General features: G+C 34.9%; 1 protein-coding gene and 1 long non-coding RNA gene across 6 annotated transcripts in view; one reads left to right on the top strand and one right to left on the bottom strand.

Moving 5' to 3' along the window:
• Window positions 1-13,115, top strand: part of LOC117104617 (probable RNA-dependent RNA polymerase 1) — a 28,075-nt gene extending 14,960 nt beyond the window's left edge. For all 5 annotated transcript variants that reach the window (XM_033245476.1, XM_033245475.1, XM_033245478.1 and 2 more), the window contains 4 exons: window positions 2,105-3,239; window positions 4,002-4,182; window positions 6,804-7,061; window positions 7,157-13,115. In XM_033245476.1, the coding sequence (XP_033101367.1) occupies window positions 2,105-3,239; window positions 4,002-4,182; window positions 6,804-7,061; window positions 7,157-9,057 (3,475 nt within the window). In that variant the 3' untranslated portion in view covers window positions 9,058-13,115. The remainder of the gene's footprint in view (window positions 1-2,104; window positions 3,240-4,001; window positions 4,183-6,803; window positions 7,062-7,156) is intronic.
• On the bottom strand, window positions 12,367-15,439 carry LOC117104618. Its single transcript, XR_004444790.1, has 3 exons — window positions 15,211-15,439; window positions 14,466-14,618; window positions 12,367-12,499 (listed from the first exon to the last, which is right to left on the bottom strand). It is a non-coding gene; the product is annotated as an uncharacterized LOC117104618 (long non-coding RNA).
• Window positions 15,440-16,320: the final 881 nt, after the last annotated feature.

Raw genomic sequence — 16,320 nt, 5'->3', positions numbered from 1 at the left:
GGTCCTCCCCTGATGCACGCACCATCTCTACAAACATGTCCGAAGTAGGCCTAATCAATAATTTAAATTATATAATTTGTGAAATTTCCGATGGAACTTTCGCAAGCAAACAACAAAATCTATGCAATGGAAGCGTGTGATCTATTGGAGAATGGGGAAAAACCAACTTCCAGTCCCAAGCTCCAAACTCAAGAGATTTCGTATAAAGATTTACTTGACCTCACCGAAGATATTGAAGAATGGTAGAGGCCCACATTTTACTTTTTTTTTAAGTATACATGTTATTTTAGCATTTGCACATTACAGTATTCCGTAATAAAACGTTCAAACATATTTTGCTTGGATTTTCTGTTTCTGTACTGTGAGGTGAAAAATAGTACGGTATATATTGGCCGAACAATAGTAAATACCTAAACATGTTTTGTCTCCACCGTATAATAGCAGAACTGTGTGCACAGTGGTATAGAGAATCAATAATTATTAGGTTTTCTATCTATATGCCGAATTATAAAATATCGATAAAACTAACAAAATAAGATCATTTTAATTCTAACCAAATAAGAATATTCAGCCTCGGCAAAATTTTACCAGTACATATAAAAAAGAGTGTAGTGCCCCACAACGGGTCCCCTGTGCTAGTAATCATAATAATACTGAAATATAATTGTTTAGGTCTATTAATAAAATATAGTATCATAATAATGTAATAATTGTAATAATAATAATGATGATGAAGAAAAAAATGTAGTGTAGAATGATTAAATTTAAATACCTAAACACTTACTTTTTTGTTGTGCTTGATTGTTTGCGCCAACAGGTGGTTGGTGGGGGTGGAGAGATTTCCCGTCCAACAGGACGGGACCCCTATCGTCCGATGCCATGACGAGGTGGTCAGGCCAAAAATATTTATTTGCCTATCCAAATAACGTTATTTTGATTGCCATTTCCTTATATTTTGTTTGATTTAAGGCACAATTTTGGGCCATACTAAGCCATGAAAACTCTCCCCGACCAAAAGCCTAGGCGACCAATGGGTTTTTTTCCAACCTTTTCAGGCACCACCCCTGAATAACAGGAAAGGGAAAGTATTGTTCTTGTTAATTTTCACATTCATAGTAATACCAGAAGTCACTAAAATATAAATATGTTTAGCCAAACCCTATCCTAATAAGACCAAAGATGGGATTTTCGTGTCTTTCGAGCAAAACATTGTTTTCTATTGGGTTTATATTGTGGCAGTCCATTAATTAAATATTTGTTTTATTTTATTCTTGTATGTACAACATTGTTTTGAGATGGCATTTTTACTTTGATGACAATTAAATTATTTTTACATAAAAAAAAAAAGTTTTTCCCGCCAAAATGTATGCCATCTTGGGTTTTTTTTCGTTCTGACGTCAGCAATCCGATCAATTTTTTTAACGAGAGTAAAGAGTAACTATTTAGCCAAGTTCTTCTTACATTTCATATGTAAAAGTGACTAAAATCATAAATTTATTTCCCTTACCCTCATCTTAATTAGTCCAAAATAGGGTCTTTTAGGCCTAAATGTTGAAGTGCTATTTAAAAAAAAAAATTGCCCAAGCCCTATGAATGGGGATTTTTTTTCTGAGACTATATGGTATACTGATTCAGAAAAACCCAAAATAAATTTTCTGGTACTTTTTTCCTCTAATTTTTTACTGCACCAAGTCTAGCAATCAAGGTACTGTAGTTTGAAGCTGTCAAATGTTGTTGCACATGCATAATGGTGGTATTGAAACCTTACTTAATTGGGCCTTAAAATGTTAGTACTAGGCCTAGTAGCATAACTTTGTGTATACTGTAGACCAGTCATTGCTTCTCATCAACTCCTCCATGGAGCATGGATGACGACAGTAACAGTATTATCAACGTAATGTTCATCATCATCATCCTTATCCTCATGATCTTCATCATAATCATCATCATCGCCGTACTCATCACCTTCATAATTATTATCCTATAAAATATAATAATATAATACTGTAATAATATAAAATATCCTATAACATATAATAATATAATATTAATATAATATCCTATGTTTACTTCAATATTTGTTTTTCAATATTTTTTTTATTAGATTTGTTTACGAGTATCAAGACTTATTTGATAAGATTTTAATAGATTACAAACACGATACGCAGAAACTATATTTCTTTGTTAAAGTACCCCCTCGCGTTCGTCGTGCTGACAAATATGTGGTGGATGACGACACAAAATGGATTCGTACAACCAAGTTTAGAGGCTGTGACCCATGTATTATCGGCGAGTCCTCGGTAATTTGTTTGGAATTCGATCAAAAATTAGAAGAAGACCTGAACGAAGTCATTAGACTTTTCGAAACTTCAGGCACATTTAAAGTACACTATGCACATGTCGATTGCAAAGAAGCATCTGCCAGTTGTCCTGAATTGGAATTCTCTAAATACGGTACTGTATATGCGCTTGAGTCATTTTTCTCACTCGGAACGATATCAACACTTAGAAGTGATGAATTAATACGCCACATTCAAGTAGTTAAGAAAGAAACCGACGAAGAATCATTACAGAGAGCACTATATTCGTTAAGTAGACAACTTGAAAATGACCATTTCATTGATCTTAAAGAAGCCTTTGTCTTTCTTCTAAAGGAAGAAAAGAAGAAAACCAAAGAAGAAGTTCCAGGCAATTGTATGTACGTTCGTCGTATCTACTGCACTCCGACAAGGCTCATAATTGAACAGCCAGAATTAATGTTCAGCAATAGGATACTGAGACAGTACGGCGAAGAATTCTGTGCTCGAATCGTATTCCGAGACGAAAATTATCGAAAGCTAAATGGCATGGAAGCGAATAGTTCTACTGATATAGCCGAGCGGATCATTGAAGTTTTGTCGAAAGGTGTACAAATTGGTGGCCGATGCTACAGATTCCTTGCGTGTTCTAATAGTCAGCTGCGTGATCATGGGTGTTGGCTATACGCAGAAGACGATAATGGTAACATAGGAGAGACAATACGTAAAAACATGGGTGACTTTCGCAAAATAAATATAGTTGCCAAGTACATTTCTCGAATGGGACAATGTTTTTCAACTTCAGAATCCGCGTTAAAGGTCGAAGTTGAATCAGGTCAAGTCGAATTTGAATATGATATTGAAGGTGGTCTTGACAGGGAATTTAAACCATATTGTTTTTCTGATGGAATTGGGAAAATTTCTAAAGCTTTACGGAACAAAGTAAGTAAAATATATTATTAAGTTAGTAAAAGTTAGAGAAGAGATAAGATGAAGAAAAGGTGGCGATAAAGATGATGATATTGATGATAATAACGATGATGATGAAAAGGACTGTAGCCGTATTTACAGGTATCTATGTGGCACATCATTAAACAATGAAAATGCATGCTTGAACTTGGAGGCTATACCTCCATGCCTTAACCGTTTATGTATGGTCCAAATTGACAATATACAGTATGTCAATAAGGAAATTTGGATTAAGTCCATGTACGGTGGTCTCGCAATGTAGCACCTACAATTGTCAGAACACCGATCACACAATGTGCTACTCCTTTTTCAACTAGTGTGATGAGTTGTTTTTGTGCACAATTTATATTATGTACACGAGCCCAACAGTTAAACAACATTCTGAATGAAAGATGAGGCAATTTAGCAAAGAGTTGTCTTAATCAAGGGCATAAGTAGAAACGGCATCGTTAGGGCTCACTGTAAGTTTTGAACTCGGTCTCCCGTAGCACTACACATCAAACTTTTACTGCTGCGCTAATATCGATGTAAATCAATCTAGTTCGTGTCTTCCTTATTTTGTTCGCCAGTATAGAGGCTGACTCAGTTAAAAACATGAAAGAAAAAAATCTCTTTATGCTCACATAAACTGTACACAACTTGAAAATATACATCCTCTATTATACCAATTAAATATAAAAATTAATTCTTGAAAGATGAATATACCGATACTAACAGTATTAAATACATATTCAGGTGTGCACAAAGTTAAACATCAAGGCAGAGCCATCGGCCTTTCAAATCCGCTATGGAGGATGTAAAGGAGTTCTTGCAGTGGATCCGACACTTTCTGGTGAGAAAATGGTAATACGTAAAAGTATGCGTAAGTTCGAAAGCGATGATTGCGACTTGGAAATCATGACGGAGTCAAAACCAGGTATGTATTACATTTTATATAATCATTCTTACGGTACACCACGTAGATAGTTATGAAAAGAACTGTTGTTGTTGTTGATTGAAAATATCTTGACAAGTCGATTGAGCTGCTTCTATTGTCTTCAGGAGAATATTATTATCCTGAAGACGATTGAAGAAACTCAATCGAAACATCAAGATATTCTCAACCAACGACAACATTTTTTCAGAACTATTTACATGGTGTACCGCAAGCATTAATATATATTATTACTTCGCCATGCAGACCTTCAAACAATATTTTGTTCAACTCTACGGGGACCCACTACATCATCGCAGTGAAACATGCGACAGTGATTAACAACTTGACTTTTCTCCAGAGATGCACTATGAAAGGTTTCCAACTGCATTCTGTAGAAGACAACATGGATAGCATTTAAACTAAACTCAACCATCCCTTACCAGAAAGGGACTTCGACAAAGTCCGCAATTGGTCAATAACCAGAAGGCGACTAACCTTTGAGAGAACACGCAAGAAACAGATAAAGAAGTTCAAATGTCTCATGCAATAACAGAGAATCTTCAAAGCTGCTCTTCGCCGTACAGAGTTCAATGCTAAGACTGTAGTCAACCTCAGCAATCGCAATCTGTCAACAGCTGAGAAATCACTACTTGTCCTAGGCTTGTACTTTGCTACGGCACCTTCAACAACTATGCCGAAGTAAGAGATCATCCAACGAGTAGAACCATCGCCAAATGGGATTGAGAAGACCTTAGCTGACAACATATGCATGCAGATTTCTCAAATACTACGTAAGGACACCAGGCCAAAACCTAACGCCAAAAAGAATGGACGAGTAGCATTAAAGAGATACAGGGCTTGCCCTACTATCCATATTATACAAGCAGAATGCTACGGTCGTCATGGATGTCGCTCAGTATAACGAGAAGATCATGGAAGTCTTGAACACCCCTACGTATAGGAGAATCAAGAAGGACCCTACACATGCCATTGAAAGGAAGTTCACAAGAAAACTACTCAAATTACATCGTTTGGAGGCGCTTTTGAAGACACTGTACAACCAACTGTGACCTTCAGCATCCATATGCCCCAGACTGTTTGGACAACGGAAAATCCACAAAACGGACATACAATTACGGCCCATCATTTCTTTAAGAGAATTCCCAATGTAACCCCTAGCCAAGTATCTTGCCCGATTATTGTATCCCTGGTAGGCAACACTGGTCATCGTGTCACCAACCCACAACACTTCATGAAGACGATCCAGAATGTTTACCTCGAACCAACGGACACCCTCGTCAGCCTCGAATATCATCTAGAAGGGGACCTTACCCACCAGGAAGAACAGCACTCAACCCAGAACAGATTCACGAACTACTTTTACTGTGTCTACTGTCTACCAGTTTCAAATGGCATGACCAATTCTTTGAAGAAACAGAAGGCATGGCCATGTGATAAGATCTTCTTTATCCCAGTCATTGCTAACTTCTTCCTCGAAGAAATTGAACAGCTGGCTGTTCATTCCGCCACCCAACAACTATAACTTTGGCTCTGATATGTTGATGACACATTCATCGTTTGGCAGCACAGTAAGGTGTACCTAGATGGTTTTCTAGTTCACTTGAATTCTCAGCAGAAAACAATCATGTTTACAATGGAAGAGGAGTACAATCGCTCTTTGCCTTTTCTTAATGTTTTAGTCGCCAGGCAGAATACAGGGATTTTGTCACATTCAGTCTATCGCAAACGAACTCACACCGACAGAATATCTAAACAAACGCTCGCTTCACTATGAAAGCCCTGACTGTAGGAAATGGGTGAACCCGTTGGACAGTGCAGTGCCTTTGATGATTGATGATTTTGGAAATGCACAACCAGGAAATGTCAATGCAGACAGGTTCGTACAAAGGGGTGTAGACCAGGTTCCATATAGAACTAGGTCAGGTAGAGTAGTAAGAAATCCTAATAGGTATATTGAAGAATGTAATTTGTTACAGGGGGAAGATTGTGGTAACGGGAACGAGAGTAAAGATTGAGGGTGTGAGGACTGCTCCTGTGTGGGCAGGGGGTTCTGGGATGAATCGTCGAGGAAGGATTGAATAAAGATAGAGACTAGAATTGTTATTGAGATTTGTCGGAAGTTTAACTTATTTGTGGACATGACAGAGTTAAGGAAGCCATGAAACTGAACGGTCATCACACGAGATACATCAAAATATCCAAACGCAGCAATAGCGAAACGTTGAGATATTCTCAATCAACAAGAAGAGTTATTTTTTAAAATATATATTATTAATATATAGGCCTATACATTAATATATATTATTACTTCGCCATGCAACCCTTCAAACAATATTTTATTGCATTTTACAAATTCTCAAATGTTAAGTTTTGAGCAAGTAAATAGATGTATATTTTTTACACTCAAAAGCAAATACATACACTCTTCACTTATAGTAGGCCTGATTAGTGGTGCTTTTCACAAAGTCTCATTATAAAAGGTGCAGTTATGTTTGTGAAGAAAGACACCCTGGCGTTTCAAATAGAATTTGAAAGCAAATACGTTAACAAATTATATTTCATTGCCGTGATCTAATGAAGTTACATTGTTTTAACCATAGGCCGATTGTTTTTGAACTATCAAGCGATCACATTACTTTCTGGAAGAGGCGTACCTGAGGAAGTATTTATTCAACTGCAAGAAACCATGCTATATCGTCTGGCTAATATGCTGTTCGATGAAAGTCAATCAGCTTTGTCATTGAATAAGTCTGTACGCAATGGTATGGCGTTCAACATGATTTCACAAAGCGGTATTTCACTGACCCAAGAGCCATTCTTTAAAGGAATGCTAAAGGCACTTTATAAACACTCTGTGGGTAAGTACCATTTTTTTTTAAAGAGAATGACTAATAAGTATACTGCATATATAAGAATTTTTATTTTATGAAAACGATTTTTGTCTTTCTATAAGGTCATCTGAAAAGAAAAGCTCGCATAGAAATTCCTGAAGAATTTGGAAGAAACATGATCGGTACTCTTGATGAAACAGCAACACTGCAGTATGGTCAAGTCTTTGTACAATACTCGAAGGACATACTTGCTCCTCAGAAAGAAACTATTATTCACAAAGGTCCTGTTGTGATCACAAAGTTCCCAGCCCTTCACCCAGGAGACATTAGAAAGTTGGAGGCCGTTGATGTTCCATCTTTGCATCACATGATAGATTGTGTTGTCTTTCCACAGACAGGTTTCAGACCTCATCCTGACGAGATGGCAGGCTCTGATTTAGATGGAGATGAGTACTTTGTAACATGGATGCCACAATTATTGATCCAGAAAAATGTCCCTCCTATGCATTTTCCATCTTCTCCACCTACAATACATTATGGTGAAATAAAAGAGAAAGATATGATACAGTACATATCAGATTACATTAAGAATGATAGGGTAGGAGTAATTGCCAATGCCCATCTGACATTTGCCGATTCTGAAACAGATGGAATATTTTCGGATGTTTGCAACGAACTTGCCAAGAAGTTTTCCAAAGCTATAGACTTTCCTAAGACAGGATCCTGTCCAGAGTTAGAAAAAAACGAACACCCAAAAAAGTATCCTCATTTTATGAACAAACGAGACAAAACAGTCTATATATCTGAAAAGTCATTGGGGCAGCTTTACACACAGTGTCGAAATGTTGAATCAATCACATGGCAGCAAGATGGTAGAGATCAGTATAAAGGTACGCAAAAAGACCCGCACCTGTTGTATCCAGGATATGAAGATTACATTGAAGAAGCTGAGAAGACACGGGATGAATACAACCACGATCTCATGACAATCATGACACAGTATGGCATTGAGAATGAAAGTGAGATAATGTCTGGCTGTTTAATCACTCTCAGCAGGCGCATTACAGAACGAAACGAACGATTCGATACAGAGAGGCTAGTGGCTGAAAAAGTTAGAACTCTTCGTAGAAAATACAGGGAAAAGTTTGAATCAGAATTTGATCAACAAGGAATATTTAGCAAGGAAGAGATCGACTGTAAGCGATATGCCAAAGCCACAGCCTGGTATTGTGTGACGTACAAAATCAAAGACCCGGAACTCCTGAGCTTCCCCTGGGTTATGTCTGATGTCGTGGCACAACTGAAGAAATTACGTTCAAATCGACCATTAGATAAGAATCCTGTATTTGGTAGATTATCTAATGAGATAAACATGTATTCTAATGGGCAATATATGCGCATCATTAAACCAAACTATTTTCAAGTACAACACAGACAGCTTAATAAAGTAAAAGACATCCTGGTAGAATGGGATCGTATGCTATACCCGGGAACAAATGATGTTAAGAGAACTATCGCATTGGTTGAACATTTTGAATACTTTGTTTCCAGTAAATATGGATATTCTCCACCTCCAGAGCCTTCGGTAATTTTTTTAGATTTTTTGGCATGCCTGGGCAGTTTCAAGTCGAAAACATCAGGTAATCGTCCAGACCGAGGTCCAATCTACAAGATTTCTAACCAAAATATTCAACGATATTGCAGAGAAGCTGAAAGAAGCTATCATAAGTTGGCAGTGTTCGGAACGTTAAATTGCCTTTTTGGCCGTGACTACCATGAGCAAAATTATGAGCACCAGTTTAATGTTGGTCCAATTAAGTCGGAACATAGAAAAACCTTAAAACGGTGCGTACGTGTGGTGAAACGTTCAATGGACATTTTTCTTTGGTATCGATCACAGAGAAAAGGACGATTAGAATTTTGGTACCTCACATTCTTCGGATCATACCAGCAGTTTCTGGAAGTCGACAAAATCGTAGATGCATGGGGCCGTCACCAGTTCATCACTTCGGCGCCTACCTAAGAGGTAATTTGACTTCGATAATTTTTGTTTTAATCAAGCCAAAAAAGTTGGGGAGGTGTGGGGAGAGAATTCTGAAAAGTAGAGATCCTGAAGCAGTTCGATTGGTTACTTAAGTGGGATAGGACAGATGTAAACATTAAGGCGAATGCTATATATTTTTCCAAACTTGCCAATGTCCATCTTTGCTTACATGAAACACAATAAAACATCCCGTTTGAGTAGACTCCGAAATACACAGAGCTGTTCCTATAAGCCTAGGGTCAGGAGCGGGCCCCGGAACTCTGTTATTCTAGTTTTTTTGAAGAGGAATGATTGAACATAATTTTTGGACATCATTAAAATTTAGTTTTTCTTTGGTTTGTGTGTTAGGTTAATGACGTTTTTCTTCAAACATTCTTTGATATAAAGGAGATACGTGGCCAGGCGCTGATCCAGAGTTTACCCTGACCATAGAGAAAATAGAACACACATTGAATATTGCACAAGTGGGGTCCCACGGTGGGAGGGGCTAGCGGTGACTCCAGAAATGGCTATTAACTTTGAAAATATATGTATTTGAATACTACTTTCATTCATTTTCTGAGGATAAGCCCAGGTTTGATGAATTACTAGGAATCTATAAAATGCATTACATTGATCCGTCTATTGCGTGAATACGCCAGTCCTCTATGGTGGCATACGTCTATCAAAAAGAAAGTCTGATGAGCTTGTATTCATTCGAAACAAGCAGTAAAAACCCTCATTGGTTACCAAAACGCTATGCCAGATACGTCAGCTTATTCTCAATGATGTTTGCAAATGTTGTCGAATTTACTCAATCTGCATTACAAGCTATGCATTAGTTAGCACTTTTCGAACCCAGAGACTTGCCAACTACTTACTGTGCATACAAAATTCGACTGTTTTTAAAGCAACATTCCGATAATTGAATATTACATATATTTGTATAACAATATATTTCCTATTTCTGTACAGCTATTATTGTTAATTAATGACCTATTTTCTGTGATATTTTTAATTAGTTGAATAGTCATTGAATGATTGTAAATAACTATTTAATATCATTGTTGTACATTGTAAATAACTGAATGATATACATAATAATTTTAATAAATGAATAAAATAAAACAAAATATATTCAAATAATAATAATAATAATAATAATACTATCTGTAAGCATTTTTATAATGATTCGTATATGTATACAGTAGAGGTTTTTCGATTTATGTATTTAAGTGCTGTACGTGTGTTTGCACTGTAAGAGCAATTACTTTCAGCCCTTATATTTTGAAGAATTTGAATCCTGTAAGTAAATAAAATAAAATGGCATTTTAAAGCAACATTCCGATAATTGAATATTACATATATTTGTATAACAATATATTTCCTCTTTCTGTACAGCTATTATTGTTAATTAATGACCTATTTTCTGTGATATTTTTAATTAGTTGAATAGTCATTGAATGATTGTAAATAACTATATATTATCATTGTTGTACATTGTAAATAACTGAATGATATACATAATAATTATAATAAATGAATAAAATAAAACAAAATATATTCAAATAATAATAATAATAATAATAATACTATCTGTAAGCATTTTTATAATGATTCGTATATGTATACAGTAGAGGTTTTTCGATTTATGTATTTAAGTGCTGTACGTGTGTTTGTACTGTAAGAGCAATTATTTTCAGCCCTTATATTTTGAAGAATTTGAATCCTGTATTGTCATAAGACAGGAGAAAACAAATGTATAGATGATGCGCGCTGTGTGTTTGGTAGTTACAGTTCAGATTTACTTTATTCCATTTATCATGATTCAGTAAGTAAAATACTTTAGTAAAAGTAAACATAAAAATAGAACTATAAATGGAAAGGTTCCAAGGCAAGCATAAGCAAACACAAAAACTCGAAATAAAAAGACAAAATATATATATTATATTAAGAAAATAAAAGAAAAATCATAAAAACAAATAATTCATTACATTTCATGATAGCAACTTTGGCATAAACAAGCACCTAGTATTGATAAGCTACAAAATTAGATCCCTTTTATTGTATTAGGAAAGAATGTTATGCTTTACAATGAAAGTAGGTTAATTTAAAGCAGGATACGATCACTTCTCAACTCAATGTCAAGATGTATAATTATGACCAATTGTAGATACATGCTGTTTTTACCATGGGAATGACAAAGATACGCATTTCATGTTGTCATGTAGGAAACTTACTTGTAAGTGCTAAAAACAAACTTGCATCCCGTTCTGGTCTTAATGGCCTTTTACGGTTAAGGTACGTTTACATTTTGATTTCTAGATTCCAACTTACTAACAATTCTAAAAATGACTGGTATTGACTGATCACTTCAGAATATGGATCCCTGAACCCCACCCCCTCCAATCGACAAAGTTGCTACACTACTGTAATCATTATGTATTTCCATGTTGTTGACCCAATAGATTTGCCACTTGATTTGACAATTCTTTTTAAAGAAATATTCCAATTTAATATATATTGTATGTGTTTTTTTTTTTTTTTCATACTTCTATAAAGCTTTCATTGTTAATGAGCGGCCTATATTCAGAGATATTTTATTGATTGTTTTGTAATTAGTTGAACAGTTAAATGTAACTTAGTCTATTATTTTTTAATAATTAATTAAATAAAATAAAACAGTAATATTCAATTTTTAATATCTGTAATTATTTTATTAATGATTTTTTTTATATATATACTTTTTCGATTTATGTAATTTTATACCGATTAATGTAAATAGTTTGATTTAATGCAATACCGGTGTGACACTTTGCAGATCCCAACTCTGTTTTTAGTTGAAGTAGTTTAAGTAAAAATTATTTATTTCTTCTTGTAGTTATAATGTGCATTTAAGCTTTTCTCTGCGCAATGCGTTACATATGATTGGCATTATTATTATTAATGAAGAATGTACTGAAACTGTTGTAAAAATTAGGCATATGTGTAGGCCTATTTGTTACAGTTACAGTGCAATACAATTTTTTTTTCCAGTTCAGTACCAATTTATTTAGTAAGTAAAATACATTTATGAAGTAAAAGTAATCTTAAGTGATACATGGAAGGTTATCCACTGTTCAATATTTTATTCAGTAAGTAAAATACATTTATAAAATAAAAGTAATCAATATTTTATTTTACCTTTCTGCATAACTTTGTTCTTTATGTCCAATATTAGTTTAAAATGGGTTTTTAAATAGTAAATATAACATTCATATATAGGAATATCGGTTATTTTAGTGAATGCCCAATGCTTAATTAGATGTGAGCATAGCTGGTGGTGTTGGAACCATATTGATGACATCCCGGCCTCTGAACGTGTACTTGATTCAAGTAAAGACTTTACTTCTTCTCTGGACATCCATCTTGCATCTTCCAATTCCTTCTCATCTAAGTTCAACTGATAATTTAAAAAAATATAAACATGAATTTGATTAACAACCAAATGGAATTTATCTAATTCATTGTCAAACCCCCAAAAAAGCTTAAAATCTTGTTAGCCACTATGTATGTTATATATCATTATGACAAGTACCAGTATTCAGTCGTATAGAATAGGAGGTGGTACAACTCATGAGGTTGCATTCAACAGTCAAACGAACACCATTACAGGGCATCCTCATACAAATCTGAAATGTATTCTTTACATGCCGCATATGTTAGATACAAATGACTTGTGTTTATGGATGTGCTTTTGAAAGACGCCCTCTAAGTTATGGGGGTACATTTTCGAGAGAATAGAGTATTTCAAAGAAAAGCTGAGAGCTGAACCTCTTAGAATTCTGTACTCATTGAGTACACTCGATTTCTAAATACATGTCGCAATCAAAACTACTGTAATTTAAATTGTGTTAAAATAAAAAAAAATTCTTGGTATGAATTGTGTACTTCACATCATAAAGAATCAGTTTTTGAAGGTGTTTAATTTGTGCTTTCCATTTTCTGTGACTAGCACTAACAGAGCTTTAGAATAAAGATAGTAAAACCATAAAAATAAAATCATGTTAAAAACTGTATCATTGAGAAGATTGTTTCATTGAATCAAAATGAAATATAAAAATATTATATACTGTATATAAACTGTAACAGTATTTATATTGAGGAGTGGGTTTGCATGTATGCTCCAAGTGAAATAAAATGTAAAAACAATGAAAAAACAGTGTACAATCATTGAAGGTTGACTTGCGGAACACAAATTTATTAAACTATAATCAAAACGGATATTTCGATAACCATAAAAATAAAATCATGTTAAAAACTGTATCATTGAGAAGATTGTTTCATTGAATCAAAATGAAATATAAAATATATATATATATACTGTATATAAACTGTATATATATATATATGTATATATATATAATATATATATATATATTGAGGAGTGGGTTTGCATGTATGCTTCAAGTAAAATAAAATGTAAAAACAATGAAAAAAACAGTGTACAATCATTGAAAGTTGACTTGCGGAACACAAATTTATTAAACTATAATCAAAACGGATATTTCGATAGCTCCTGCTATCTTTATCAATGTTAAAGTGAGAAAACTTTGGAGATCTTTGCTATAATAATAGGTTGTAATTTTAACTCAACAGACGACGTAACACAGGTATGAAATGGATAATTCGGTTAGAAACTCACATTAAAGGACTAAATAAGAACTTAGGCTCTACATGTGATTATGCCTTCATACGCAATAATTCACTATGAATACAGTATCTAACTATATATGCTATATATTATTTCTACTTATGTACATTTTATTATATTCATTGCTTTCTAAACTGGATTTAATAGTCATCATGATATCATGTCTTATATTATTTAAACTCATACATATACCATTATATTCCTATCAATTGTTTTAATTATATAGGACCTTATATAAATCTTACTATACAGTATTTCATTTCCTGTTCATACTGTTTACTGTAGTTAAATTGTCGATTAAAGCATGGACCTATTAATAGGTCCATGATTAAAATCTTAGCATTATGCTGGTTCAATGGCACCGCCAATAAACTATCGCTTACATAATCATTTTGCTGACATCTTATGGTTTAATTGTAATTAATTCACCCATTAACTTGTCACAGAACTTTCATTTTGTGGTCCATCAACTTGTATCTTTAACTTTATTCCGATTGGTTAATACCATTTACTATTCTTTATGTATGTGTAAGATCTCACTTTAACGTTGATAAAGATAGCAGGAGCTATTAAAATATCCGTTTAAGAGTTTAATAAATTTGTGTTCCGCAAGTAACAACATTAAAAACAATATTTTCAATTACATTATAATGCACAGGGCGAGGTCTCTCCCTATAAGATTGTTTATAAAACCATTCTGTGGTAAGGGTCATACCTGATGTGCGGTGCCTGGTATGATAGTTGCATAGCAACCTATCATCAAACCGCGTGGGGAATGGCCAATGTTGAGATTGCTGGTAATGCACATTGTCAACCAGAAGTCTAACCTCAGCAACTTCTCGCCGTGTATTCATCTCTATTGTTTCACCTGAACAATTTTGAAGAGAAATATAAGTGTTAACAATTTTGAAGAGAAATATAAGTGCTCATATGAAAAAATATAATCATTATTGTCACTCAATTAAATGTACATTTAATGTAACATATATACTTTTCACCATATTGCTCCACAAATGAGAAATATACAAAGTTCAAAAGTGGTGTATATTAGTTGAAAATTTCCAGAAATACACTAATTCCGTGTAATGGCTGCTTCACTGCTTCTCATCAAGAAAAAAACAAACACAATTTCGTCAGAAAAAAAATTCTATGTAATGTTTTACAGAATGTGAGACTATTGTTTAAATAAGCCTTTCAGATTCCTAAACTGTTACAGTTGGTTGGGGGCTTCGCACCTGAAACCCACCTCAGTGGTTCTTAGCTGCCCCTCTCCTCCATCTAGGCACCCATCGAGGAAACTGGCCTTTCCATTAGGTACACCATCTGTCAGGGAGATCGAACCCCTTCACACAATGCTAAGTTGTCATTTGCATGCCTATTGCTAGGCCACGTTTCTCAATTCATGGCAACAACAATGGTTGTTTAATTGATCTACAGAGCTGAAATGCTACACAGCGTACCTGTGCTACGTGTCTGATAAGCTGCCCATATGGTTCAGAAATACCCTCTAGTTAGGTTGTCTCTTTAGGTCTGTACCAGCATTAGGTCAAGTGACCATTGCTTTCGCAAATCGCAGAATCTGTTAGTTGGTGTAATAAAAATCTCACCTATCTCACAGAACCCATCTAAGGCACTAAACATCCCTTAAGGAAATGTTGGTTGTCTCACAACTAAACATTTATCACCGTCCATGACTAACGTTATAACAATTGGTACCATCCGGTATACAGAAGAAACAAAGAGAACACTTTGAATAAAGATAAAAAACAGACACTGACTAATCATAATGTCATTCAAACAATGATTTGGATAATAACGATGACTATGGATGATGGTAACAATGATTAAACTACAATATTGATAATGATGACTGTGATATCATGGAGGAATAACCTCCATGGTTAAAACTCCATGGTTAAAAGTAGCCATAAAATATGTCAAGCAGTTGACACACGCTTCCACGGGGACTATTGTGTGGCTACTTAACTCTTAACCTATCCACGTTTTCTGTACAAGTTTGTTGACGTTTTTAATGAACAGCTTAGCTCAGTCGGTGGTAGCCACTGTGTGCACTGAACCGTGGGGATATCTAGGTCCCCGGTTCAATTCCCATCGCTGCCTCTCCTGAGTCATGTTTCAGCTGGAGGGCTGAAATACAAGTTACCGTCTTTCCGTCAACTCAAGCCGTCGGTCCCGTGTGCATTTATGGTCCATGTGTGCACCTTAAAAAACGCAGTACACTCTTCGAAAAAGAAGAGGGATTTCCTCCCCGGTGTACTGCCCAATCACCACCAGAAGGACCCCATTTGAAATAAGTCTTCTTCTAGACTTTCGTGGGTTAACCTTGGTGTTTACACCGAATCATTATAGGACAGGTCTTCTATGTTGGCAACTCACTTGAATAACTTCAATAAGACAGGGTCTCATATGTAGCATGGCATCATTCCATTTTTACGTTTAGCTTATGACCCATCCCATCATTCCTCCACCGGATCTACTCTTACAGTTTCCAGACCATAGCTATATACACATCTGATGTGTATAAGAGACAGGTTAAATTACTGTCGATT

Source organism: Anneissia japonica, unplaced genomic scaffold, assembly GCF_011630105.1.
Source record: "Anneissia japonica isolate Jap-2015-1 unplaced genomic scaffold, ASM1163010v1 scaffold287712_len2945570_cov188, whole genome shotgun sequence".
In the NCBI taxonomy this organism is placed as follows: domain Eukaryota; kingdom Metazoa; phylum Echinodermata; class Crinoidea; order Comatulida; family Comatulidae; genus Anneissia; species Anneissia japonica.
The sequence above is the reverse complement of the archived record's forward strand: the minus strand, read 5'-3'. Positions and strand labels throughout refer to the sequence as shown.